Genomic DNA, 25,579 nt, shown 5'->3' on the forward strand with positions numbered 1-25,579 from the left:
TAGCCAACCAACCATGCGACGAATTGCTCTACCTTCAGCTTCGACCACCAACGGCGTCATTGAGATCTCGTCTACTCGTCTCAATCTACTCTGTACTTGCCCGACAGATGGCTCAGACGTATCCGCAACATGCCCGCAACGAACGAAGCTCACGAGCGATGACGCAAACATGCCAGCGCACCGTAGCCATGGCATCTCCCTTGATGTTGATCAGCTCTACTGTCGCTGCCGGACGATGTGAATTGGCCTTGTGCGACAGACAGCTTCGCTATCAAGAGCATCACTCGCGCCCCGCCTAAGAAATGGGCGTCGAGCCTCGTACCAAGCAACCGATTCAACAACGAGCAATTCGAAACGGATGCGACCCGACCGAACATGATCGCAACGACAAGTTGCCCATCCATAGTCAAGCGCACCGAAACCGATAAAGAGTTTCCTGAGACCAAGAACGCGTGCCATCGATTCGCTTTTCTCCTGCCCGACGCAGAACAGCCAGTCACCAGGCAACATGATCTGCTAAGAGATCGGAACTTCTATCGATTGCCTTGATACCGAGGTACCCCAGAAGGAAACCTGTCTCTCAAGACTTGACCGCAAGAGTCCGCAGCTGTAGGGGAAGGAACCAGAGCAAAAGAGTGCTTGCCAGCAACCAACAATCTTCTCGTCACCGACTCCATCATCACTTTTACTGGCTTCATCTCCGACCGACCCAACAGGAACCGTTCCTCCAAAAGCACCGAATGCAAGAGAGTCCAGCGCCAGCAGAGAAAGCTACTGCTCCTTTCCAACAACCAATTCGCCACGCTCAACTGTTGCAGCTCACTCCGACAAGGCTTTGACCGACCTGTCATCCCGGGCATCTGACGGCTGATGCGATACGAAACTTTGTGGCTACGATTGAAGCTGGTTGATGAGCTCGTCCATGACCTTGTATCTTGAGCTCTCCTAGACAACCACCTTTGCCTTTTAGCTGGGAGACATAGGAAGAGGACTCAGGACTCTAGGCCGTGGTCTCGCGTCTGACGAGGTTGAGGCCAATGCCGAGATCAAGGATGCTGAGGCTATCAAGATCCACCCAGCCACCCAGATCGACATAGCTTGCACTGCACTGCTCTTCATCTTGTCTGCTTGGTTTGAATGGAGCATCAAGAGTTTCTTTCCTCGCCGACAGCACTCTGAACACCCTTTTTGACTGCGCTAAACAGGAGCCAGGGCGGTTTGACTGGGATTACCCCCATTTTCAGGGCGATGCTATTGCTTTGGGCTGATGTTTCCTTTCACCTGATGTCCAGGTCTCACAGTGACCAAGAATTTCCACCTTCTTTACTATCGCGAGCGCCTTTCTTCCCAGTATTCCCTCACCAGAGATCATGACTGACCTGAAGTCAACAAGTTGGTGGGGATTGGCCTCGTTTCTTGGAATGGTGTGACAGCCATCGAGACAAAGGTTGCTCGCGGTGGAATACTCGGCTCAAGTTCATCTAGCTCTATGTGGCTGGCGTGTCCAGGCGGTCGAGTATTGCCGCAGGCCAAGGATGTATACCTCACTTTCTTTCGAGTCAGACCCCATACGGCCTTACTCAGTTCTATGTGAGAACATCAGCATTAGTTGATGAAGCACCGAAGCTGTCACCTGAGCCCACCTTCTTTACGCAGAGGGATTTGACACCGAACGCTCGCAGAACACAAGAGGAAGCGAGGCGCCGAGAAGACTTCGATCCACGATCTATCCTTCAGCTCTCACGGGGACAGGCGGTAGGGACTCCAATCCTCACCTATCTTACAGCCTTTACACAAGAGCAAGCAAAACGCCGAGAAGGCTGATCCTCGATCTTTCCGGCGGCTTTCGACTACCTTGATTGCAGGAACCCGATACTAGGCTACCTGCAAATCACAGTTAGTACAACAAGCCTGGCAAGGATGACTGGAATGTTGGGGAAAAGCCCACATCTCCCTTGTGGACCTTGGCCGTTGTGACCTGGAGATTGACATGATTAGAGACTCCTCATTTGAGTAACTGGGCTATATATCCAGGTGATGGGGCTGTCGGCTTGCGATCTTTGGCAGCGCATCCGATCTTCAAAGATCCGATTGATCGCGCTCTGGGTCATGCGATGCTGACTGTTGCATTTGTTGCTGGGCTTTCAGGGAGTCCCATTTCCTCAGGGCAATACGTCCTGTATCTATCAGCAGTATGGTTTCCCTCTCCACCTTTTCTAGAGCTACGCCACCCACGACGCAGCGTCCTCTGGAGTGGGTGCTTTGCTGTCCCCATCGGATCTCGTGTAGGGTCATTATCCAGAGTCGCTGGGTCTTACTGTATCCACAATAGTTGCAGCTCGCGCGACTACTACCAATCTCAGTCAACTACAAGGCGCCGGCGAAGTCCTGCGCCGACCTCTTTCGCTTCTTTCTATGCGCTGGGCTTTCTCATGGGAACGTCCTTCAGTCTGATCATGTCCTCGCACACACGGAAGAGAAAGGCATCTGCCACGGGTAAGATACAATATAGGGCGCGGCACCATCTAATCGATTGCAACAGCCGCAGCACCCGCACCAGCATCATCGCCAACAAACCCCTGCGCCAGCGTAATCACGGCATGGCACTGAGCCAATACTTACAAGACTAGTCCTCCTCACAACAATCCCCCCCTACCCCCCTCCATTCAGCAACGACCACGGTCTGGAGACTGACAGCGTAATGCGCTTCAGATCCAAGTCGCATACTTCGCTACAGATGGTACACAATCTCCGATGCTCGCGCCTGGCATATCTTCTTCAGCTACCAGCCCATGACTTGAGCTATATCCCCCTCCACTCGGTCTCGAGCCCTCAAAACCAGCTCGCCATTCTTCATCGTGCCTGTGTCCTCGCGGCCTGGAGCACCCTCCATCCCAGGACATGTCATTTGCCTCAGCAGTGGCTGGAGAGTGTACAAGCTACGGGCTAGGACGGGCCCCTTGCCCCGAATCTCTACAGCTCCCGTAATATATTCCCTTGCTACACCATCTTGCATCGCAGGCCTGTCTCCTGCACTCCCGAGGAATATGTCCAAGGCTCACGCCCAGTTCCCGAAGGCTTTTTGTGTGAAGACTCGATTGTCTAGGGCTACTCGTGGCAATGCTGGCAGGGACAGGCTTGATCTGAACCTGCAACTCTGGATGTTCTTGTCGCCGTCGCGTAAGATGGAAGGAAATCCTCTCGTCTGTGCATAAATTCTAGCTATTGGTCTGTCGCCTGAAGGGTGTTGATATGATTAGCCCAACTTGCATAAACTGAGTAAGCACTCGGTTAGCCCCTGATCAGTTCCAACCAACCAGTCGTAAATCGTTGATCTTGCCTCGTACCTCTGTCTTCATAGTCATCACTGCTATAATGCTGACTCGGTGCTGGTCGACCAGGGCTTGGGTCTCTGCCTCTTCTGCGCCGTCGCCATCCCTACATGTGCATCGCGATTAGAGTACATATGGGCATGGCTTCTTGCTGGTTTGAGAACTGCCGGATTTTATTGCGCTGGCTATTGATGTATAGTTTGAGGCCCTTCTCTTGACGGCTGTGTTATGCTTGTCGAGGTGCATGATGTTGTCCAAGGACTCCATGATACCGTCTACCACTCTGTGCTGGAGGAGACGAAACAGTCCATTTTGCGTTTCCAAATCATTGCTTCTTCGTGATAGCATTCACCTCTGTTCTTGGTGATGACGGCAAAGTCTTGGTCGATGGCCTTCGCCCCCCCGACAGCCTGAGGGGTCTTGCGCGCTCTGAGATCGATGACACCAGCCTCACTTTATCATGACTCTACTTCCCAGCAAGAGAATGATTGCCAAAGCTACCAGGAAACAGACATGCAACAGCGAGAGTTCATGATCGTCATCGACCGTGCCATGGGAGAGCGGCCGGAACCAAGTAGAGGGAGTGATTGGCGGTATGGCCATGCGGACGTAGGCAAGCACTGTGAGCGGCTTTGGAACCCCATTCTTGGTTGTCTTTGACGGAGTCTTGCGGAAGGTGCGCTTGTGGAAGTTTTTGGGACCACGGCCGTGGATTTGCCAGAGCTTCAGTTCAACATCGCCGGAATGCCTTCAGGGGCACGAGACCGGCATCACTTGGGCACATGAAGCACACCAGTAGGAAAGTCAACGAACCACACTTCTGGTATGAAGAGCAGTTGTAATTACAGTGAGACCTTGGAAGAAACCATGTACTTCTGATAGTACAGCTACCCACAATCAGTAGGACTCTAACCTTGCTACAAGTCTCTCGGGCAAATTGGTGCAGATGCTACTCAAATTTGGTTCATCTGCTAAATGATATGTAAGGGATGCGCTTCACTTACACGCGTGACTGCTCTCTTGAAAGGTGTCGAATGTCTCAGAAGGACTTGCCATTGTGAATCACGATTTCTTGGTGATGATAGCTGCGCCAATTCTACATTGATGATTACACTGCCACACAAGGCTGCTCTGACCAGGCTCTCACTTGCAGTCGCGATTAGCACCAAGACGTTGCTGTCACGTACTTGGCGATGGGGTGGAACTGCCCGATCAGGACAACCACTGCTTCGCCAATCATCAGATCAGCTTAAGTTAAGTCTCGAACAGCGCTGCGATATTGTTTGCCTGCGAAATGTCGGCCAAGAGGTTGGTCTAAACGGCTCAGAAGCCAGTACCCGGTTGCGCAAAGTCTGGAACCGATATCGCTAGCGACACCAAGATCATGGAGGTCAGAAGGAGTGCATTTCTTCCGGCACTTCCGCCTCTGTTTGTCTGGGTCCCGTGGAAATGTTGGGCGACGGGGGAGGGGTGTTGATTAGAGTAGTGTAACGGGACGAAAGTGCGGTCTGGCCTTTTCGTTTGAACAGTAAAAGAAGAGACATACTCTCCCATACCTTTACAAAGCCCATATTTTACACTTGGACCGCGATGCGAGATCCCGTCTTGTAGGTTTCACTCTGCCTGTGCGCGCCAAGGCCTGGATTTTCAGGGCGCTTTTCGGCAAGGCAGAACTCAAGTAACGTATGATTCAGGTATCACCAAACAACCACGCGAGGGCTGCCGACGTAATGACGGTGTTGACGTGTTGCATTTCTGAACCGTTGGGCGGCGACAATATGGGCTTCCACATATGCTGTGACAGGACAGACGGTTGCTGGCAGGGGGGCGGGTCAGATACCACATACGGCGGAGTCTCGCACAGGCAATATCTTCAAATTTCAGGCGGTAAACGTTGTAGGTATTTGGCTGTCGTTTGCCGCGAAGGTCATGCGTGTACACATCTTGGACTTGTTGTGGATCTGCGAAACATTCAGGACTTTTGCGCTGATGTAACCAGTCTCATGCAGATGAATTCGTTGAGGTTGCTTCGAAACGCGAATTCATGCGTCGATCTAGCAGATTTATGCCAATCAAGAGGCCAAAGAGAGTGGGAGAAGAGTCATTCCAATTTAATGGTCTATTCGCACAGCACCGAAATGCTTAGAGAAATGGACCAAGCTGTGAGTGGCGCATCAGAGACTCCAAGCATTTGACTAACCTACAGCTTCTCAACACCAGTATTCCTCCTTTCATCGCCAACGTCTGTATGACGTGCAAATGTTTGCTGTGCCGTGAGAAAGTCCATCATCGTCACGGCTCATTTTACACGGCTCGCGCGTGCCGACGACCCAGCCCGCAAATTGACAGGTCAACCAACGACAATTGTTGAGGAGGCAAGAAGACGGGACTTTGCCTCTCGGATAGCCACTGCCAGCCAAAGGGAGGCTTCCCATCTACGGGTGAGCAGGGAGTCTAGCTGCAAGATACGTTGGCTTCGTTGTGCTGTAGCTCCCGAGGGGAGGGTGCATCAGTGTGCGACATGGCTAGAGTATCTATCTCTCCGAGATTGCACACCATATTTTCTGTGCTTCCACGTTTGTGTTTCACGGTCCCCGCCAGAAATTGCAGCTACTGTTGGCTGCGATGACGTGGTCAATTGTTGGTGATGCTACAGTTGACATGATCTGGGCCGCTACGTTGGATATTGGGTTGAGTCTTGAGCTAGCCGTCTGAGTTGAGTGGTCGGGAGGTAATCGCCAATGCGTCAGTACAACTGGGTCGCGCACGTTGTGAAGATGCTCTATTTATAGCGTTGTGATCTGCGCTGGCGTAATGACGAAGGCGGAGTAGCAAGACCCTGCAAACAACATTTCACTTCAATTCACATCGAAAGCCAGAAAGCTAGCTATTATTATCACCCAAACAATATTTACGCAGCCAATTGAATCGAATGCAGAAAATACCATCGTTTGGCAGCTTGTCGCAGCTCGCCGAAAGTGTTGAATGCCCCCGCAACGTAACTAGAGATTCAAGGTTGCATCTGCCCTACAAGGCACCAGATCTCCAGATCGGCGATCAATTTTAGTGGTGCACGCCCTGGCTAGACCCCTGTGTCTTAGTCGCCATTTAGCGGGGTATGGTACACCAGCGGCGTCCAGCGTTTAAACGTCACGTTTTGATGCAGCGCAATGTTGACATTCAACGGAAATTTTGGACATCAGGGTATAGCATTTGTGAGACATCTCAGGCACTACACCCGGAGACTCTGGCCCGGCCTCCCCAGCCGTACGGATACATCCCTGGCCAAACGCTGCTTTTGGGCTTCCTCAACGTTGCTCTGATCACAACCTTCCCGTCCAGCCATTACTAAGGGAAGCGAGGTGATACAGGCCCACGTAGATGTGACGTGCCCGGACCGCGACGTGACACGGGATGCCATATCGGGAGAAGTCCTCCGGTGCATGGCAGAAATACCTCAATTCTCTGCGTAAATACATGGCATTTGATGTACCACTGGCCAAAGAAACACCAACCTTTGGAATTTCTCCAAGTTCCAACTCGCACGTGATGAGTAAAGCAGACATATCGTTCAAATACCCCTCTCCTTGCTCTTCTTCCTTCTCCTCGGATCAACAGTTCCCTGCGTCTCGCGCATTCGAACTTCTTCTGCTGGCAACTTCTTGTCTTCATCTTTTCACTTTGCTCGACTCTCCCTCCTCAGGGTCAGACATTCGTGTCTTTGACAGAGGTTTTGGCAAGTCTTTGGTCTGGCCAGATTCCTCTTGTCTTTGACCTTGCCTTGCCAGCCTCAGCTACTGCGGATCTTGATATCTCCACCATTGTCTTACATCCATCCTCTGTGCTCTGCCATCGCTTTCCACCCACCCTCTATTCTCTGTGAGGTCTTATTCCAAGCATCCGGCTCTGAGCCTTGATAGCTGGGCATCTACGTCTACAGCAGGTACTCTCCTCTACACCATGCTCAACAAATATTAACCTTTGTCTCTTCTCAAAGACGTAACTCTTTTCATTGGCATCTACCTATACATGGTTGAGAGTTCGACATCTCCTCCGCCATTGTCTCCCCTCTACTCTCTGCGTCACGAAGCTTCACTACAAGCGTCACACTCTTAGTCTTGATACTACAGCCGGTAACTTCGCTCTGCGCCATGTTTAAGTCTTGCAATACTGACTTTTACCACTTCAGAAACTTGTCTCTTGCAATCTTCTCACTGTCTGTGGCTGAGGAAGTTGTAAGACTTTGACCACCGTTGTCTTCTCCCACTGTCAAGCCCTCTCTTCAGAGTCTTCTTCCCTTGAAATTTTATCTCTTCACCATATTCCCCCTTCGAGGTCTCCTTCAACTGCGCTCTGGAGCACAAGAAGAGAGCCTGGTCTATCGCACGCAAAGTCTTGCTAGCGTAGAAGACCCCTACACTCTACACACTCTTATCCTCAACTGTTCTACTCGGCGCCCTCCTAGCATCTACAATTCCGACAAACTCTAGGTCCGGGCAAGAACGATTCCTTTGACGTTCATTTCGCCTCAACGCTCTCTGGCTCTCTCTCAGTCGATTCCCCCGAACCTACAGCTTGTATCTGTTGCTCTTACGAGTCGATGTCTTTGCTTCTGAGACTTTCTATGTTTGAGACGATTGAGCAAGCGCTCTTTTGTCCACCACTGGACGAAATAATCGCGGTTTCTGCCTTCTCAGCCCGAAACTACGTATTAGTTGCCAAGGAGGACAACGAGTATATTGCCCAAATGAGTTGGTTGGTGTTCCTCACCTTTGTGTTGGGGTTGGAGTATCTTCCACTCAAACCTCTCAAAGAGCCGTTGGTCGATCAACGGACTAAGCTCTGTCCGCTGATTTAAGCTCCCAACCATAAGTCCCCTGGAAATATCACATCTAGCCCAAAACACAAACGTCGGTCAACCAGACTTTCAATATCTTCGCCGACTAGGCGACGTGTCTTAACCCTTAAACCAAGATACTTTGGCCCAACAAGTCACCTCGAACACACAATCAACACACACTCAACCCCAAACCCGGCATCTCAGCTCGAGTTGGGAGATGCTATCGATTTCATCTATCCTTCAAACCCTAGCCTCTGGTTGGCTACAGGTCAGGCTGGAGCTTTGCCTCACTCTTCTGAACATCTCGAGCCTCATCCACATCGACCATTCCTCACGTTTGTGGAAGAAATCAGAGCAGGAGGAGACTTTAGAAGATCACCTCGACCAAGCTAGAGAGAATCCGCGTCCAAGATTCCGACCACGCCCGATACGTTCCACAAACTACGTGGCCTCCTTCCGAGTTCCTCTAACATCGGCGCGAGGCATTGGCACAGTATTCCTTTACATACTCAGCCCTGAGCTACGTGAACAATTGTGCAAGTAGCGACAGCTCGCTCAGCTGCCATTGGCCAGTATTGTCGGATCATCCTTCGAAGCAACCACATGCTCATGATTATATACCCCCAACGTGAGCCTCGTAATGAAGCCCCTCCATGAGTCTACGGCCTCTCGAAATGTTACCTCGACCAAAGCTCCCCTCCCAATTCCCTCGAGCACGCTCGTACTGTCGCTAGGGGTCTTCGGCTCTCTGATCTGAGTGATGTTTCAACCTCTGAGCTTCAAACCGGGCTATGAGACCCTTGACTCATGCAGCGCAAACACGACAGTATCGCTGCTAAGCTTTTGACAGACCCCAGTACTCGCCAGATAATGCTCAGTCAATGGGCTATCCAGAAGACATGTTTGCTTCAAGAACTAAAAGACTATCTCGACTGAAGATCGCCCTCTTAGCTGCGAAGAGTTCAACAACGTTGACAGGGAGATCAAAGCACCGTTCTGCTGCTATGGAAACTATCCCTTTAAAGGCGAGATACAATCCGAAGAAATTCTCCGATCCACGATCGTTCTGCCGGATCAGTCCAAGAACAGAGCTTGACAATCAACAGTGTTGGCTGTTATCACAACGCTGCTTACTCGAGCTTGGCGATCAATACACTCATTCCAGTTCGAGCCTCAGAGGCAAAGGCTACTTCACAGTGGCAAAGATGCTTCCTCAAGGCAGTCTGATCGACCAGCCTCGCAAAAGCGTTGATGACCTTGTTGTGGTTGTAGCATCCTGACACCATCCTTCCAAGCAGTCACGAAACGCCTCCAATCAGTGGACACGTCAATCACCAGTCAATCAGCCCCCAAAGTTAAAGTCCACGGGGAGGAAGCTGAGATGAAGAGAGCCGCATATAAGCCGTTCAATCTCGAATACCGACAGGTGGAAGAAGAAGACAACTGCTGTGCCTTCCACGCGGCATCGTCTTGTCCACTTGATGGTCGGGTCGTGACTCTGGCTTTATACACCATCTCACCACTACATTCGACAATGCCAAATGCGAGCTGCAGCTGCGAGACGAAGAAATTGGTGACATCCCTTCATTGCTGACGATACTGATCAAAAGATCGGCATGGAGGGGAGTTCCGTCCTTCAAGTCTACCAGCATCCATCTGCCACAACACTGGACATAACACAGTACACATCATATTGTTATTTTGACACTGGGAAACCCATCTTGCTGCCTATCTCCTTTCTCGTTCTAGACAGCGTTTACCAACCCCTATTCTGAGGCATCCAGACAACTTCCTTCCAAGACAAGGCTCAAGGCAACCATGCCTCCCCGAAGCTAGAGGGTTTTGAGGTCGAAATGTCTTTGTCGCGACCCCGACATCGATGACCTACAATATACTTCTCGCTTTAGTGTCAATTTTGCGAAATGCAAGAGCATCCAGAACCTCTTCCATACATTGGAACGAGACCGTTTACCGGATACACAGTTGCGACACATGGCGGGATGAACTGCGCTCGCGGTTCATTTCTTCTGGAACACGAGACAATTATGGCTCACCAGTTTGAACCACGGAAGAAGGGCAACTTCGACATCCACAGTAAGGAGTCGCAGCGGATAGAGATACCTATCCCTTAGCTTCGAGAAGACCATAACTTGGTCTTTCGTCGTGGCCACCTTTCCGTCCAGAATTTGGAGTATTATCCGGACCTCGATTCTATGGGCTGCAAGCGTCGCATGATAGCTCAGCGCTTATCTTTCTTCGGCAAGCGCTCACATAACGATGTTCCTGAAATAAGTCCTCAGGAGGTTCCATTGGTTACCAACGGGCCTCCTAACCTAGCGTGGTGCAATCACCCCTGACAAAGTATATCAGGGCATCTCTCGATAACCAATATGTTTGTACCGGAAAGCGTTGGACTACAACCTCACCATCACTCGCCATTGACGCCACTACTCTCAACGGTTATATCGACGAGTTCCGTCCTGGCCAATGTAGTGTTCGTCATGAAGGCATTGATCGTCGTATCAAAGGTCGCTGAGTGCATCCAGCAGATAGGCATTAACCGGTTGGTGGACCAGAAGCGCCTTGGACATACGTTGCTTATGCAACTCGGGCGATTTGTTCACATCGGCACCGACCCATCAGATACTCGGTCTCTCTCGATGTTGTTTGCAAGCACTATGCTAGCCAGACAGCTATGACAGAGTTATTATCGCCTCTACCTATTCAATCTAACCAGCGTTTAACTCAGTTCCGTGACACTCGGGGCCCTGGACGAAGATCTAATACGATAGCGACCCTGGGAGGTCATTTTGCTACGCCACCTCGCAGAGTTCCTGTCGAGCCATGGCGATTCTAGACGCTTTGAAAGCGCCATTCCGCTCAGACAAAATTCATAAGGCTTCGTGTCCTAGAAGCCGTGATAGCACCCGAATGGCACAATCCGCACAAAATCCTCAACAACGAGACACGAGGATGACGGGCGGTTTGAGTGTCGAGGGTGTATAAAAACATTCGAGCTTACGCATTACACCATAGCTCATTATCAACGCGAGCATGTCGACAATGCCAAGCGGTACAGCTGCAGCTTTTGTGGTAAGAAATTCAAGTTTCTTCGCAGCAGAAATGACAATAAGAAGCGCCACAGAACTATAACTTCCCCAGAAACAGTTGTTACCAGGGGTCCAGATCCCTTGAAGAAGCCCTAAAGCATGCGAAGGATCCTCAACCAACCTGGTAGACGGACATCGAACGTCAACAAGCACCATGCCAGAGAGGTCGTTAGCTACACGAGCATTACTCCGCAATGACCAAAGATACGAGTCTTCGTGTCTCAGAAGCCGTGATGGCGCCCGGAACCCATTTCCTTGTCAGCGCTGGGGGAACATATAGACAATCAGTCTCTCCTCGTCAAAGCAACATCGGCCTCGCCAAGAGGCATGCCGCTGCATCGAGGATCGCTGAGTACATGCAGCAGACAGGGAATTGACTGCTTATATCTGCCATCGATACATATAGCTCATAATGCCTTCCCACAAGAGAAGCCTATCAAAGCATGCCACACAAACCCTACAACCTACGCATCGATCAAGCAGAGTAGTTTGTAATGCGAATACAAACCTTGTCGTAACAAGTTTGGGAACTATCTCGCAACAGGGCTTGCGACGACAGATGCCATATTGCCGAGTGGAAGATTTATCGGGACTTGAAGCCAGTACAGAAAAAGCCCGAGGGCCAGGCTAAAAAGAAGAAGAAGATGGCGGAGAAGAGGCAACAGCGGGTGGTGAGTGAGGAGAATGGGGAGAGTCCGAGAACAAGGTTCATAGTCCTACAGAGACAGGCACCATGCGGGGGAGCCACGAGAGAACCGATCTATATAGGTCAAGGCGACTAGCCCTCGTGCGCCAGAAGCAGCAATGACTCCTGGGTATCAGTATCTTGCCAGCTACGCCGGTGTTGTCCGCACGCAAGAACAAATATGCTGGTTCTCGCTAACAAAATAGCGGTGTCGCCCCAAGATCCAGGTCGATCTTTGAGGGTTCTTTCTACCGAGTCCAAGAGCTCTAGCCGCGAGTACCCCCGAACGAAAATGGCACAGGTCATTCCTGGTCTGGACCTAAAGCAAGGCGAGGTTTCTACCGTGTTGTGGCCATGGACAATGATCCCCAGATCAGCGACGCCCACTTCATTTGGAACCAGATTGGGCGAGACTCAAGTGTACGACAAGGTTTCTCCAGCTTACCTCATTGGACAAGTTCCCATGTCTCGTGATCCGTGGGATTTGCGACTATGCAGGCTCGCACAAGAACGATCGATGACAACGGTTTGTAGGACGCGACAAGGCCATGAAAGTCATGACTGTCCTAGTCGCTTTGACTGAGGCAGCACATGTGAAGATTTATCTGTTGCAGCTCAGATGAACGATCAACAACAGAGTTACCATGCTTCGTGATCCTCTATTATATTTATATAAGCCGACATGTCAACTTTTACAATCGGTACTTGAACGCAACCGTGTCGCAAGACTAGTGGCCTCACATGGGCCATCTAGATGACAACCATCGAAGCTGGGAGTATTGATCGGGGAGTGCAAGCGGCTCGTCAAGCACTGCCAAATCATCTCTCCCCAGTGTTCAAACAGCTGCTTCTATCACCAGAGCTTATGGAACTGTTCAGAATTGCGGGACACAGCCTCGAAACGCCATGGAACGGGTCTCATGCTCCAGGGGACCAAAAGTTCTTTCACTCAGTGCTTGCCCATTGTTAGCAAAATACTGAGGGTCATAAAGACTGGCATGAAGTGCGGATCACCATAAACCCCAACGAGACGAGAAAGCCTCACTGGGGAGTCAAGAACCAAGCCTGACCTTCAATCCTGTCGCCCGACGCTCCTGCTGAGTATGCCGTGGCGACAGAGCTCCAGTTCCTCAACAGGTCATCACACCAACTGCCTCCGAGCAGGTAGATCAGCCCACTGACGACCAAGACGATGCTAACATCGACGCGATTCCCACTGGTCTTGGACACCAACTCGCTATCGCAGACACGATCACTGGGGCGACTTCTTTACCCAGGGATGTAAAACAGGCTCGACCTCAATCATACTCGTTACTGGTACTACTAATGCTACAGGTTTCATCGAGCATACATCGTCCATCAGTTCAAGGCGCATATAAAGCCCAACCACGATCCATATCCTGCGCAGGACAGTCGTCTGACCCTGGCATCGACAAGTACCTACAATGGCGTTGCGATACCCAAAGTTGTTATATCATGTTCCGACGAAACTTTGGACTACAAAACGATGCTCCGCATCATTATCAAGGGAGCCATGTGCATTGGATGGGCAAAATCACAAGGTCGCCAATGTAATACAACAAGTCGTATAGCCAAGGTGAGGGAACATGAGAACCTCATGGTGAAGTTGAACAGTGTGCCGCTGGAGCAGCGGGCGGATCACCCATGCCTCTCGTCAATATCAGGATTCTGGCAAACGGCCCATCAACTACAGCGACCGGTTCGTTGGTTCAACTTCGACTACCAAAGACTTCGTTTTGCAGATACCCTGCCATCAAATCCCGAAGTCTCACTATCACAGACAAACAATTATCATGGATAGCGATAAGACTAAGGAGAGCCTCGAATGTGCCATCTTTCCGGAAGCTGTACAGCAACAGATCACGCAGCCAGGCTGCCAACGGTCCAAGTGTCGAGTGGATGGAGCACTATCAGCCTGGTGGCAGGTATCACCACAAGCGCAAATATCCAATCATGCATTGCGATACATCCAATATTCTCGGCAAGTGTCGCCATGTCAATACTTGTCGTGGACGATGCCAGTCTTGCCCCAGAGAATCACCTTGTGCGGCCCAAGGGAAAAAATGCAAGCGATGCATCTTGTTGTCCCACGCAGACGACGAAGACCCTGGAAAAGAGAACGACGCACAATCGAAACCGGATTCTCCTTCCTCGGAGGGCTCACTACGTCAGAAGTTTGAGACCACTGGGCACGCTGAAGATGAGAACGGAGACATGAAACTTCCCTGTGGTGAATTTGAGCGATCAGAGGGCTCAGAAGTACTGAAGAGCTCTGTGCAGGGAACTGGTCCAGTACGGAGATCGCTCAGAAGAAGCTGAAGACAAACACAAGGCAGCCGAGGCAAAGCGTAAGGAACAGCTGGACCTCTTTGACTTCAGGTTGTCTAAAGAAGGGTATCGTAAGCTCGGTACTCAGGCTTCACCTAAAATGGCACTGATACAAATCCCGAACCTGAGAACAGTCGAGTATCCCATCAGCTATTGGATGGGTTATCGTTGATGAGTTTCATTCTATGATCCTCTTGGTACCCACGCTCCTTTCAAGCACAAGGCCGGCGAGTGTATCCTCAACAGTGTTTGAAGCCCTCGACCCGACGGGGCTCTCGGTGGTAGGCGGTGTCATTACCCCGTTACATTCAGGGCGCCATTGGAAGACAGTTTGCAACGGTCTTGCAGCGCATCGCCTATCACATATGGCTGTTCTTCAAGTCACTTGTAGCACGCGGCGTATCGATACTGCTAGACGCACTAGCTAGTTCGCCCTACGATGGCGGAGGAGCTTCAACAGACCTCAGCTATGTGTATTCCACCAGGCCAACATTCATCACGCGTCCCTGCCACACAGGCTTTCCTGCAGGATGGATGCCTCTGCAAGAGGAGTAAGTCTAGATCGCGCCATCATACTCGATGAAGCGAGAGGCACACTAGGTTGCAAAGACGAAAGAGCTTGCGACAAAACTCGGACAAGCTAAGCAAGAGAAAGAGTCTGCTATACAGGATCAACAAGCCATATCGAGAGGTTGCACCACTTCAGCGCAGGTCGCAATCCTTCCATCGAGCGCTTTTTGACATCGCGCTGAGAGACCCTTCGAAACCCGGCATGAATTGCCGCCTTACATGCCAATTATCCAGAACCCTCCAAGAACAACGCTTGGAAGGATTGAGATCGTCCATCTTATGATCCACAGGACATCTTCGGAACCTAAACACCTGCCACAGGAACAAAGACCCAAAGCGCAAGCAAACCGGATCGGCCGAACCTGTTGCATATGTGTTCGCTTCGCCCTACCCAAACAATTGCGCCCTCGCCGCGATTCAGATTCTGACGGCTCTATCCTCAACGAGCCCCAGAATGTCACCCGAGATAGAAATTTGGCCTGAGCTTGTTACTCTTCCCTCAATCCTCTCTATACGTGTCATGCTCGGTCTCACTATGAGTCGAAACTCCGGTTCTCCCCATGGCTTTGGAAGTTATATCCAGTCAAAACTACGAGATGTTACGCACAAATTGGAGAGGCGTGCTCAGTGGCCCTCAAATAATTACACTCCGACCGCCATTACTCAGACTCGCTCTTCCACACACGCCGGAAGAATTGATGAGTGAACTACCTTCTCGGCTGCCTCAACTATCATCCAAAGATGGAGAGACTGCAACTTTTCAAGTTCGCGTGACTTATATGTGTCTAATATAGTTCATGAGTAACCACCTACTTCAACTATCACTTCAACCGAACTGAAGAAGGCGTTGACGGAGCATATCGTGCCCACGATTGAAGTTGATGTCTTTTTCTTGAGACACGAAGCCTTGGCCAATTACGCCCGAAGAAGAACCTACCGATAAAGCGGGCAAGAAGGTTAGGGCGAGAAATTATAAGATCGAACTCGAGATGCGAATCAAGGTCGTTGGCCGCGATCCAGAATCTGTACCGCTATTTGACAACATGCAAGATACAGTTCAGTACTCAACGGCTGTCTCACCCGAATGTAACGCGCTCCACCCCCGACTGGCCGAGGTCTCGCAATCGCAAGATCCCAGGTGAGACATGGAATGATGTCGCCATGTATGAGGACGCGAGGCTCTTCAAATCGGAGCCGTTACCTCGGCATCTTAGGCACCAAAGCGACGCCCAGTATCGCTGAGCCATTAGTCATCTCCCAAGCCTTTGAAGATTCAAGCTATTACATGACTTAAATTAGGGAACTGGCGGCAGACAAGGCAACGGCAAAACAGCTTTCATTCTCTGAGGACGAGTTTCTACGCAACATGTACTATTCTCATAGAGCATACTAAGCGACTAGAGCTAACAGGAGCTTTAACAAGGCCAAGGGAAAGGCTAGCAAGGTCTTGAATAAGCCATCAGATATTGACCTTCAGCTCAACCAAAATGAGCTTATGGAAATCAAGCGTATGATCAAAGAACAAGATCCAACGTGCTGCTTTCCAAACCTGGAGGGCTTTGGTCAAACTATCATCAACACAGTCATCTATAAGCATGCTTGTATTGTCACTTCCAGGCTGGGACCAATCGCTACAGCATCGCCTCCTGCTAAACGCATCAAGAATCAAGAGACTCCTACCACGAATGGAGGTTCATGAGTTAATATAGGCTCTTGCCGTACAACCTCAACCATGACCCTTTCAGAGCCCACCTACTAAGAGGTTCTCGTTTACTAAACACCACACACTTCAAGGAACATGGATCGGATTCCTCCCAGCTGCACCTGCGAGGTGGAGGTGACTCGCCCAAAGCGCGAGTCACTATTTGTGGTAAAGATTCAAGCTCTGGATCGTCTTAGTGCCAGTGCTTGGCCTTGAGCGGTATTGCCTCGAGGACACGACCTTGACAAACAGGAGGTCTTTCGCAAAACCCTACAACTGCGCTTCGCATCCTGGCTGCAGATCTTCCCCAAAGACGAGGACCCGATCGATTACAACAACACAGACGAAACTGGGGCAGCTGGATTGTTGAAGATATCTGAAGATTGTACTGAAAATGTCTGCAATGGACAAATTCTGACAATCTACCTCGCAGTATGCTGAGTCGAGGATTTCCAAATTCGACCCTATTTTGCCGGTACAGGCCATAGCACTCCATGGAGCAAGCGCGCGTTTTCAACTTCCCGTGAACTTTCTAGCGTGTGATTGACGCTGAAAAGCTCGTGCTTTCCACCCCTTTCCACTGGTCTCCTCCCAAGCAAGACAGGATGCAGTATGATCGAGAAGCGATACCGCACCAATCTCAAACATCAAGCAAGATGGATCCGTTCAACAACCTCCCTGCTGAGGTCCGGATCAAGCTTCTCGGGCCTAGCACCAATCTCAAACATTATGTTTGGGTTCACAAACACCCGTGGCTTTAATTACATCCCTGCGGATACTTTCAAGCCCCTGAAGACTCCACCTCGCGGGTAAGTCAGGAACACAGTACTCACCGGCAAGTCCAAAATGACAAAGCTCTACGATTCTATACACAGTCAGCTTCTTGATTCCCCCAAGCTGCAGCGAAATGTCTAAGCACCCATATAACAGTCTCTCAGACGATGAGAAACCAGCCGTGGCAGTCCTCAGCAATGGCATCGCTGGGTCTCGAGATCAAGGCAGAACTCATCATGAGGCAAGCGGATCAAGTGTTTCTTTTTGCTTGTTGAAGCTCCATGACATCTCCGTCCCTCGCTACTTTGAGATTTGAAGAATCCACAAAGAGACAAAAGGACTTCAGAAGATCGAAGCTATATACCCGCTGGATTCCCATCATCACGGCCGGGTTGCCCTAATACGTTCACGCGACGGCTCGGAATTCCAACTTGCGGCAGATAATGACCATGAAAGCGAGACTGATAGCGTCGACAATGGTCTCGCGTGAGACTCTGAAGAGATCAAAAGTGCTTCAAATAATCCTGGCGCGGTGGCTCTTGAGCCCTGGGATTACACTGAGGACACCTACAGCCTTTATCATTACAAGCCTTCTGTCGATGGTGGTCACGGCGACCCCTTCAATGCTGCCACGCTCGAGACGTCATTGAAAGTCTGGAGACCTCCTGCAAAGCACATAATCACGAGGTCAAGACTCTAAGCACAACCCTTTTACCGCTAGCTTTACAAAGTCAACATGGATCAACTTCAATCATATGGAATGGTTAAGCTTGTCGTTGAATCAGACTTTTCAGACATGCTGTATTTTCATCATTTATTCATTCTGTTCAATGGCATCAACTTCAAACGCTGTTGTTTCTTGGGAGGGATGTGTTCAAGGTATGACTGGAGGAGCTACAACTGGGCTCAGCACGTTGTGCGTAGAAACGTCAGCTGGTCAAGAGAAACTATGACAGAATATTCCCTCTTGTGCAAATTTTGTCAACCGGTCATCTATACAACTGTTGGGATCATTCTCAGATACCAGTTACTGAACAGACTGCTCCTTTCCAGCTCAGCTTTACTCATGCTTGGGAACCACGGGAATTTTTCAAAGGAGCAAGACTTATGACTTCACCATAAGGCCATGGTGAGGTTCTACTCGCAAAGTTGCGGCTGAAGGACCTGCAAACCACACTCCAAATGATGGAAGAGGTAGGCATCGACATTCGGAAAATCCAAAATGATTATGCCAACCGCCCGACACAAATTACGAAACAAGAGTTGGCGCCAAAGAACGAAGGCATTTGACAAGTAAAATGGCCCAACAAGACTTGCTCAAGCTGCGGTGTTCGATGCGATGAGCCATTCCCTCACCATGGCACCATCAAGATCGATCATGAGCTCTTTACCAAGATCGTGGTGATTGCGGACTGCATTGCTGTTATGAGGGACTGTCGATGACATCCAGGGATTGGTTATCCAACCTTGACGACCGCAAGGCCATCAATAACTCAAACAGTACATCCGTGGGTATATATTTCGTCGGTGTTTCCTCTGACTGAACTATATCATTCTATGGCAAGGCTGGTCATCATGGGTTATCAAGGCCCGGAGACCTTTCAGCCGAACGGCCATACTTTCACGAGCCACATGCAGGACAACCGAATGCAGGCCTTTCAACATCGAACGAACACGACGATGCAGCAACAGCATGGCCTTCAATTTATTGAACAGAAGTCGAACTATCCAGCGAGATCGAGACTTCAACACCCCGACGATCTTTCAAACAACGGGCGTAATTGGTTCCCGTCTAGATCACCGAAGATCAGAGCAGACTTGAATGTGACTCTCACGGCATGGCAGGAATAGGAAAGTCAATGGTTCTCGTCTTGATAGAATCACTGAATTTATGGCCTACGTCTTTGGCTACGTTAAGCCTAAGCTATCTGCCAATTGGCGATGGCTGGTGACGCAGGTCGCTCTGTGCACGGAGCTCGAAGCCAAGATCAACGGCGACGCGGGCAGGGCAACGAAATGGCTCTCGGAGTTCCTCCAGAACCTCAACTTCGCGATCGACGCCAAGAAATGCAAAAGCATGGGTGAAGAACCGAGTTTGCTTCCTAGAGAAGTCAAGAATGACTTCGAGATATTAGAGACGGGGCGGTTTGTATTTTCGAAATCAGCAAATTCTATCGCCTCACCACAGTTCATGGATGCCAAGCGTTGGATGAATGTATAGACGAAACATGGAACCATGTACGATCCGCGATCGAACACACGAAGGCATCAGCTCTTAAAGCTGCTGAGCATTTGGCAAGCATGATTCGCGATGTCTCCAGAGATCAACAACAGTCCGAATGATGCTATTAGACGCAAATCAAAAACAAGACCCCTGGGGGTTCACCAACAATCAAAATCTAGCCAACATGGAGCTTTTTATGCATCCACACACCAACAGTTGGAAATCACGCACACAACCAAAATACCGCTGTTTGACCGACATCACAAACAAGGCTGATACCTTTGGTCTGCGCTTGACAACATCAATTAGTCTCAGTGTTACAACAGCGTAACCTTCTACCCGCGAAATGATGTTCTTGAGGCCTTTCAGATCTGCTATCATGATATCTCCTGTTTACCAACCTTGTCAATGGTACCGTGGCGGTCGCTGGGAGTGCTAATCTCAAAGTATCCGTCACTATTGTTCTTGCCCACACTACTTCTCTTGCCGGCCTATCTGCTGGCTTTGAGAGATGCCACCAAGGATTCCTCAGAGATTGGAACAACAATCACTAGAGATCGGTTCTCTTGCACACCTAATCTCGACTCTTTCAGAGAGAGGGGCAAGCGGGATGCACCGCAGCAACCCTGTTCTCATCTGCCTTCACTGTTACAGTTGACGAGAGAAGAACCAAAGTCACCATGGTCAAGAGAATGAATGTGTGTCTAGCCAGCAACGCAGAGGTGAAACAAATCACACCAGTTATGCCTTGCTCAACCAAACCGCATGTGGAGTCGGCATATAATCAGTGGCTGTGAAGAAGAAGACGAAAGGACCATTCGAATAATATTTCGACGATCCCTTCACAGCGAGACTTACAAGTGTCTTAAATGCCGATACTATACATCTTGTCCGTAAACCATATCTCCTGAACGAAATCATCGCCATGGGTATCTCACGCGGCCCAATTCGCGGAACCCATGGCGATGAACTCTTATTCACCTACGGGCCCTTGAAACTCTCGCTCTGGACCTGTGTTTCTGTGCAGCTGTAAACCCCGCAGTCAGGAACCCAGCTAAGGTGCCCTAGTATAGTCATCGAAGTCGCATATACCCACCATGGCAAGGGGCCGACAAGATTGCCGAGGTTTACATTGGTGGAACCAAAGGCAAGATCCAACCCTTTGTCAGCTTCGACGTTAATGCAGCACCAAGATTTCTGTGGCTTCCAAGTGCTGATCAGCAGGTGAGATCCAGTTTGTCGTCGGCTTTGACATCAACAAGAACAAAGAGTCGACCACCTCGGCCTAGAAGCCCCGATGGATCCCTAGGCTCAGGGTATTGGGATTCATCTTGGAGGTTGAGCAAGTCATCAAGGAACTTGTCCAAAGCGCATGAAAGGTGTCATATTGTTTCAACGCGAAGTCGTCCACGTGCTCAACTTCTGCAAATAACATTTGCGTCTGTTCATTGGGACTAGGGAAGAAAGTCAAAACAGCAACCAAGTCTTATTGACTATTGCGTTTACTTTCCTATTCTGATTATTGACTTATTTATCCGTTTCATGGGCTATGAGCCCGACAGTATGCTCTATCTCGTCAACTTGGCACTAGCAAACAGCGCGGCCAAGGCAGCGGAAATGGCACTACCTCTGCATCTCGTCTTGGGGAGCGCCTCAACTGGTTTGGTTTCCAACACTTGCAGATACCCTATCGAATTCTATTCTGCGACACGACATTCCATTAATATCGAGATACTCGGAGTAGGGAGGGCGATCATACATTGGCAAAATTTCTCTTGAATGGTACGCCGATCAGACAGGTGATAGGATGTCTTCTACAACGCATCTGCTTTCTATTGAGAAATTATGCAAACTTGCCGGCCCTCACCGTCACCCTTGCACCTCCCGCGTCCCCCACAAGGAAGCCCTAATCACAAGCTGTCCAAATAAATTCTGGGAACCGTCTTTACCTATGCCAATCCACACAAACGGACATTGCATATATAATCCACAACCAGCGAGGCAGGATGCCCAAGGAATCAAAGACAAGGATGTACCTGCACCTCAAAGGTTATGCTGTCGATAACCGTTTTCTTGAGGCACCTGACCGAAGTCCTTGAGCGAAGTGATATAGGCTCAGTGGCCCAGAGAAGAGAGGTACGGAGGCAACGGAAAAAAAAGGAAAAAAAAGGAAAGAAAGAAGAGAAGAGTGAAGAATAGGTCTTATCGCATGAAGGAGTTCATTTCTACATGAATCCATTACGGATGGCTGGTTGTCCTTCACAGGCTACTGGATCACTCTCGCAGAAGAAACCAAATTCCGTGGGGCGGAGCTTGAAAAGTTACACGATTGGATGCTAAGTGGCTATGACTGCACCAAGTTTGGAGCCAGTGTTTAAGTGGTACTTCCTGGTTAGATACGCTGAGGCGCCCTGAATGTCTATTGCCATGGTAGGTGTCTTGCAAGGATACGCATATGAGTTGGTTGTATAACTGATGGCCTGTTAATAGTAGGGGCAGTCACTTGCATCGCCAATACAGAAAAAGTCCTGCATTTCACCTATATCCCTACAACCTTCAGCCGATCAGACAACCTGGGGAATCGACGTCAGCATAGCCATGACGAAGAGCTCATCATTTCGAACCATGAATGGCAGCGAGCAGCCCGGACGTGTGATGTTCTACACACCATATAGTGTTTCAATGCGTCAGTACGTACACGTGGTCAAATGACTCCTCGCTTTGCCCCTCCCAGCAGCAAGCGGACTTCAGCCGACAGCGTAGAAGCCCGCCCATCTCACAAGCGCCGTGCAGAGCGCAGTGATATCACCACTGCGGCTCAGATGGATGAGGAGATCACAAACCAGAAGACTACAAACGCGCCAGCAAAAGCCTGCGGATGGTGTGTGTTCCAGTGCCTCGAGCGTGTATGGCCTGCACTCGATACACGCCAGAAAGTATTCATCATGGCTGCGCCAACCCAGTATCTGTCTCCCAACTTCAACGGCGCTGATCCCATCCCCGCCATTCACATGTCCTCACTGCGAGTATGAGAACTCAGTCAACGCATCCGTGTGCAAGGGACGCCCAGGTCAAAGGTCTCGTCCTACATAGTCGAGGCCTTGCGTCTCGTCAAGAAGGATACAGGAACCAGGATGGAGCAGGGAAATCGCTTGAAGCCCGGGGAGCGGTTTGAGATCACGACCGCAGAAATAGATGAGTTCGTCGGGAAGAAGCCCACCGAGAGCGGACCTGGGCGCTGGCCTCTAAGTCCGTAATTCCTGACTCCGAGGGAGTTGCGGCTTCTTTCGCTGAGGGTGACATTGAGGCCCTTACCACGACTCGTGACCGACACCGCAATAACTACATCATCAGACACAGTGCCGTTTGCAAAGCACCCAGTCATGCAGCCCGAACTTGGAAAGCAGGCCAGGGAGACATCCCCTCTAATCTGTCCTCCCGAAGCCAAAGACAACAGTCCGGAGTTTGATCAGAGCCAGCGTTCAAAACCACGCTCTGCACCATTCTGCTATCATATGGAGAACGAAGGCCCGTAGGTCAATGAGCCTCAATGGTGCGTCTCTTCGGGGGGTGTCTTAGCCTCTCCTTGGGGCTGCAGCACAGGATATACAACCTCCAAGGCCAAGAACTACGCTGATGATGCTTGGACAACCAGCACTTGCCAAACATGCGAGACGAAGTGCCAGTTGGCCACAGCCATCCCGGTAAAGCGAAATGGCCTGGGAGCATAGCTCAGTATAGCTACGCGATTCTTGGAATAGGAGTGTATATCCCAGATAAGATCCCCTCGGTAGAACACTCAGCAGATCCATACGATGGAGGAGATGCCTGACATCACGATACTGGGTCTGCCCCCACACCGACTCGGTCGTCGTATTTCTCAGTCTCGTCAACTTGACCAAGGCACCCAAACGGACTTTGACTACAGCCACTTCCTGAACCCTAGCTCCAACAGCCCGTTGATACGTCGCACTGGCCTATGGCCTTGGCATGCTCATAGAGCAAAGACTTGACTTAGCCCTACTATCAAGAGGGTCTCATCTACTAAAAACTACTTCAGAGTCATGGATTATCTCCTCCAGCTAGGCCTGCGAGGTAGAGGTGTCTTGCCATTGAGATAGCTCGCTTAAATCCAGACATCAACGTCGTCGAACGGTATGCTGCGGCCTATTGCCTGTCTACAGACACCCGATACGTGTTTGTTCTGACTCCCAGGGAAGTCGTTGATGTCAGGGCAAGCGGCATAGCCTACAACTATGGCCAGCCACCAGAGTACCAATAACGGCGAGGATCACATGGAAATTGATGTCACTACCTGGGTACCGCGAGAAGCGACTGACCCTTGTATGTTTTTAGATAATGCATAGTTAAACAAGACGACGAGCGCAACTCCGCAAGCCCTTTGGATGGCCAAGATGGGGCTTACGAGGCGGTCACTTAGGGTGTATCAAGGCCGGATACCCTTACGACCTACGTGAACATCGCATACTAAGGGACCTCAGAAGCAAGGAGTCCGGGACGGATACGGCTGTAAGGGTCCGCCCTTATCTGCCTAGCTGCACGGAAGCCAGTACAACGATGCCTATGTTCTCTTCTACTACAAACACGTTACTCCTATGTCAACAGATTGGACTCCAAGCAACCGATTATTACACCACTTAGCTATCTCTAACCTTTTACTATCCTTGTTACAGTCAAAGGCAGTGAGTCCAGAACCAACACAAGGACAACCCGTCAATCCAATGTCAATGGATTGGACTGCCAGCAAGTCAATAATACAATCAGGTCCTCGGACCATTTTGGGTTTTTGTTATAAAGAACTTTATATCTCAGTCCTCAAGGAAGATACTTTGCAACCCTGCACACCAAAAAGGGAGAGAACTCCACAGAAGGATTCAACAAGGTCTTATCTCGATCAAGACATCACGGCGACAATTAACTTAGACGACGAATACATCAGAGCAGAGCCACTGTTAGTTGTTCATTGATGTAATGCTTGGTACAGTCGAGGCTCTCCGCCTGGGACTGGTCTACGTCGGACACACCGAAGCAGCAAGCGTCGGTAATGGATTGTATAAAAAGCTTGACTTTCACTGTCAGATACACGAGGTGATTCAGCACAATCCATCGATATCTCGTCTCGCATCTTCGACTCTGAAGGAGAGCCCGCAATACATCTCGTATTCAGGGGCGTTAATGACTGATAAGATACCTTCGGGACCCAAACACCTACGCCAGGAAGCTCGAAGCGCAGACTCCTCATTCTGGCTGGTCATATGGAGTTTGAAGGCTGCCTCATTCATCTCGGAGCTCCTTACAAAGGGCTGCGTCTGTTCGCTGCCAGCCTTGAAGGTCACCCAGTACAGCCGGTTTTATTCAGGCAATTTCACGATTGTGCTGCATACTTAAAAAACGATGGCTTCCCAAGATGCTCATAATCCGCCCCCCGTCATTGGAAGCCGGTGACGATGAGGACCAAAACAGTGGAGGAAGATAACACCAAGATCAATCGCCCTCTGAAGACAATGGTGAGACTAACGATGGGGAGGGTGACAAAAGAGAAGACCTCAATACGATCTGAGGAGTATTGTTGAGTTAGACATTACACCATTTGCTATTGTCAAAGCTCAATGTACTCCTGAGATCGAAATCCATTTAATCCAACCCCGAGAGAACAGTTTTAGCATATCCGATCACTGTTCAGAGACTTCCTGTCGTGGTTAGACTCGGTATACGAGAACCACTTCCCTGTTTCCGAAGCTGGGTGGTGACCATGCTGCGGACAGGTAGATCGCACTCTGTCGAGGCTACCCAAGGCCCATCCTCCTACATCAATAATGACAAAATCATGACAAATTCGTTGCATTTAGTGTCAAAGATGAACAAGGAGTAAGCTTCAGATGGATTCGGCTTCAGATCTCGACTTACAATGAAGAGGGACTTGCAGCCGAATCCGACCTATATCAGGAGAGCGCTTCTTCATATAATAGCAG

General features: G+C 50.0%; 3 protein-coding genes across 3 annotated transcripts; all 3 read left to right on the plus strand.

The window, feature by feature from the left end:
- Positions 1–12,148: 12,148 nt before the first annotated feature.
- FSUBG_6159 (uncharacterized protein) lies at positions 12,149–15,592 on the plus strand (the record flags this gene model as incomplete). Its single annotated transcript, XM_036684328.1, has 5 exons — positions 12,149–12,444; positions 13,303–13,538; positions 13,595–14,280; positions 14,665–14,867; positions 15,208–15,592. The coding sequence occupies 5 exons, from the start codon at positions 12,149–12,151 to the stop codon at positions 15,590–15,592; spliced, it is 1,806 nt and encodes a 601-aa protein (XP_036538358.1).
- Positions 15,593–15,875: 283 nt separating this feature from the next.
- FSUBG_6160 (uncharacterized protein) lies at positions 15,876–16,585 on the plus strand (the record flags this gene model as incomplete). The annotated part of the gene is made up of 3 exons (XM_036684330.1): positions 15,876–16,024; positions 16,186–16,254; positions 16,297–16,585. The coding sequence occupies 3 exons, from the start codon at positions 15,876–15,878 to the stop codon at positions 16,583–16,585; spliced, it is 507 nt and encodes a 168-aa protein (XP_036538359.1).
- Positions 16,586–22,294: 5,709 nt separating this feature from the next.
- Positions 22,295–23,317, plus strand: FSUBG_6161 (transcription factor jumonji; the record flags this gene model as incomplete). The annotated part of the gene is made up of 4 exons (XM_036684331.1): positions 22,295–22,612; positions 22,664–22,835; positions 22,941–23,118; positions 23,185–23,317. 4 exons carry the CDS (start codon positions 22,295–22,297, stop codon positions 23,315–23,317), a joined length of 801 nt encoding a protein of 266 aa, XP_036538360.1.
- Positions 23,318–25,579: the final 2,262 nt, after the last annotated feature.

The sequence above is a fragment of the Fusarium subglutinans genome, assembly GCF_013396075.1.
Source record: "Fusarium subglutinans strain NRRL 66333 chromosome Unknown NRRL66333_c0000062, whole genome shotgun sequence".
NCBI classification, from domain to species: domain Eukaryota; kingdom Fungi; phylum Ascomycota; class Sordariomycetes; order Hypocreales; family Nectriaceae; genus Fusarium; species Fusarium subglutinans.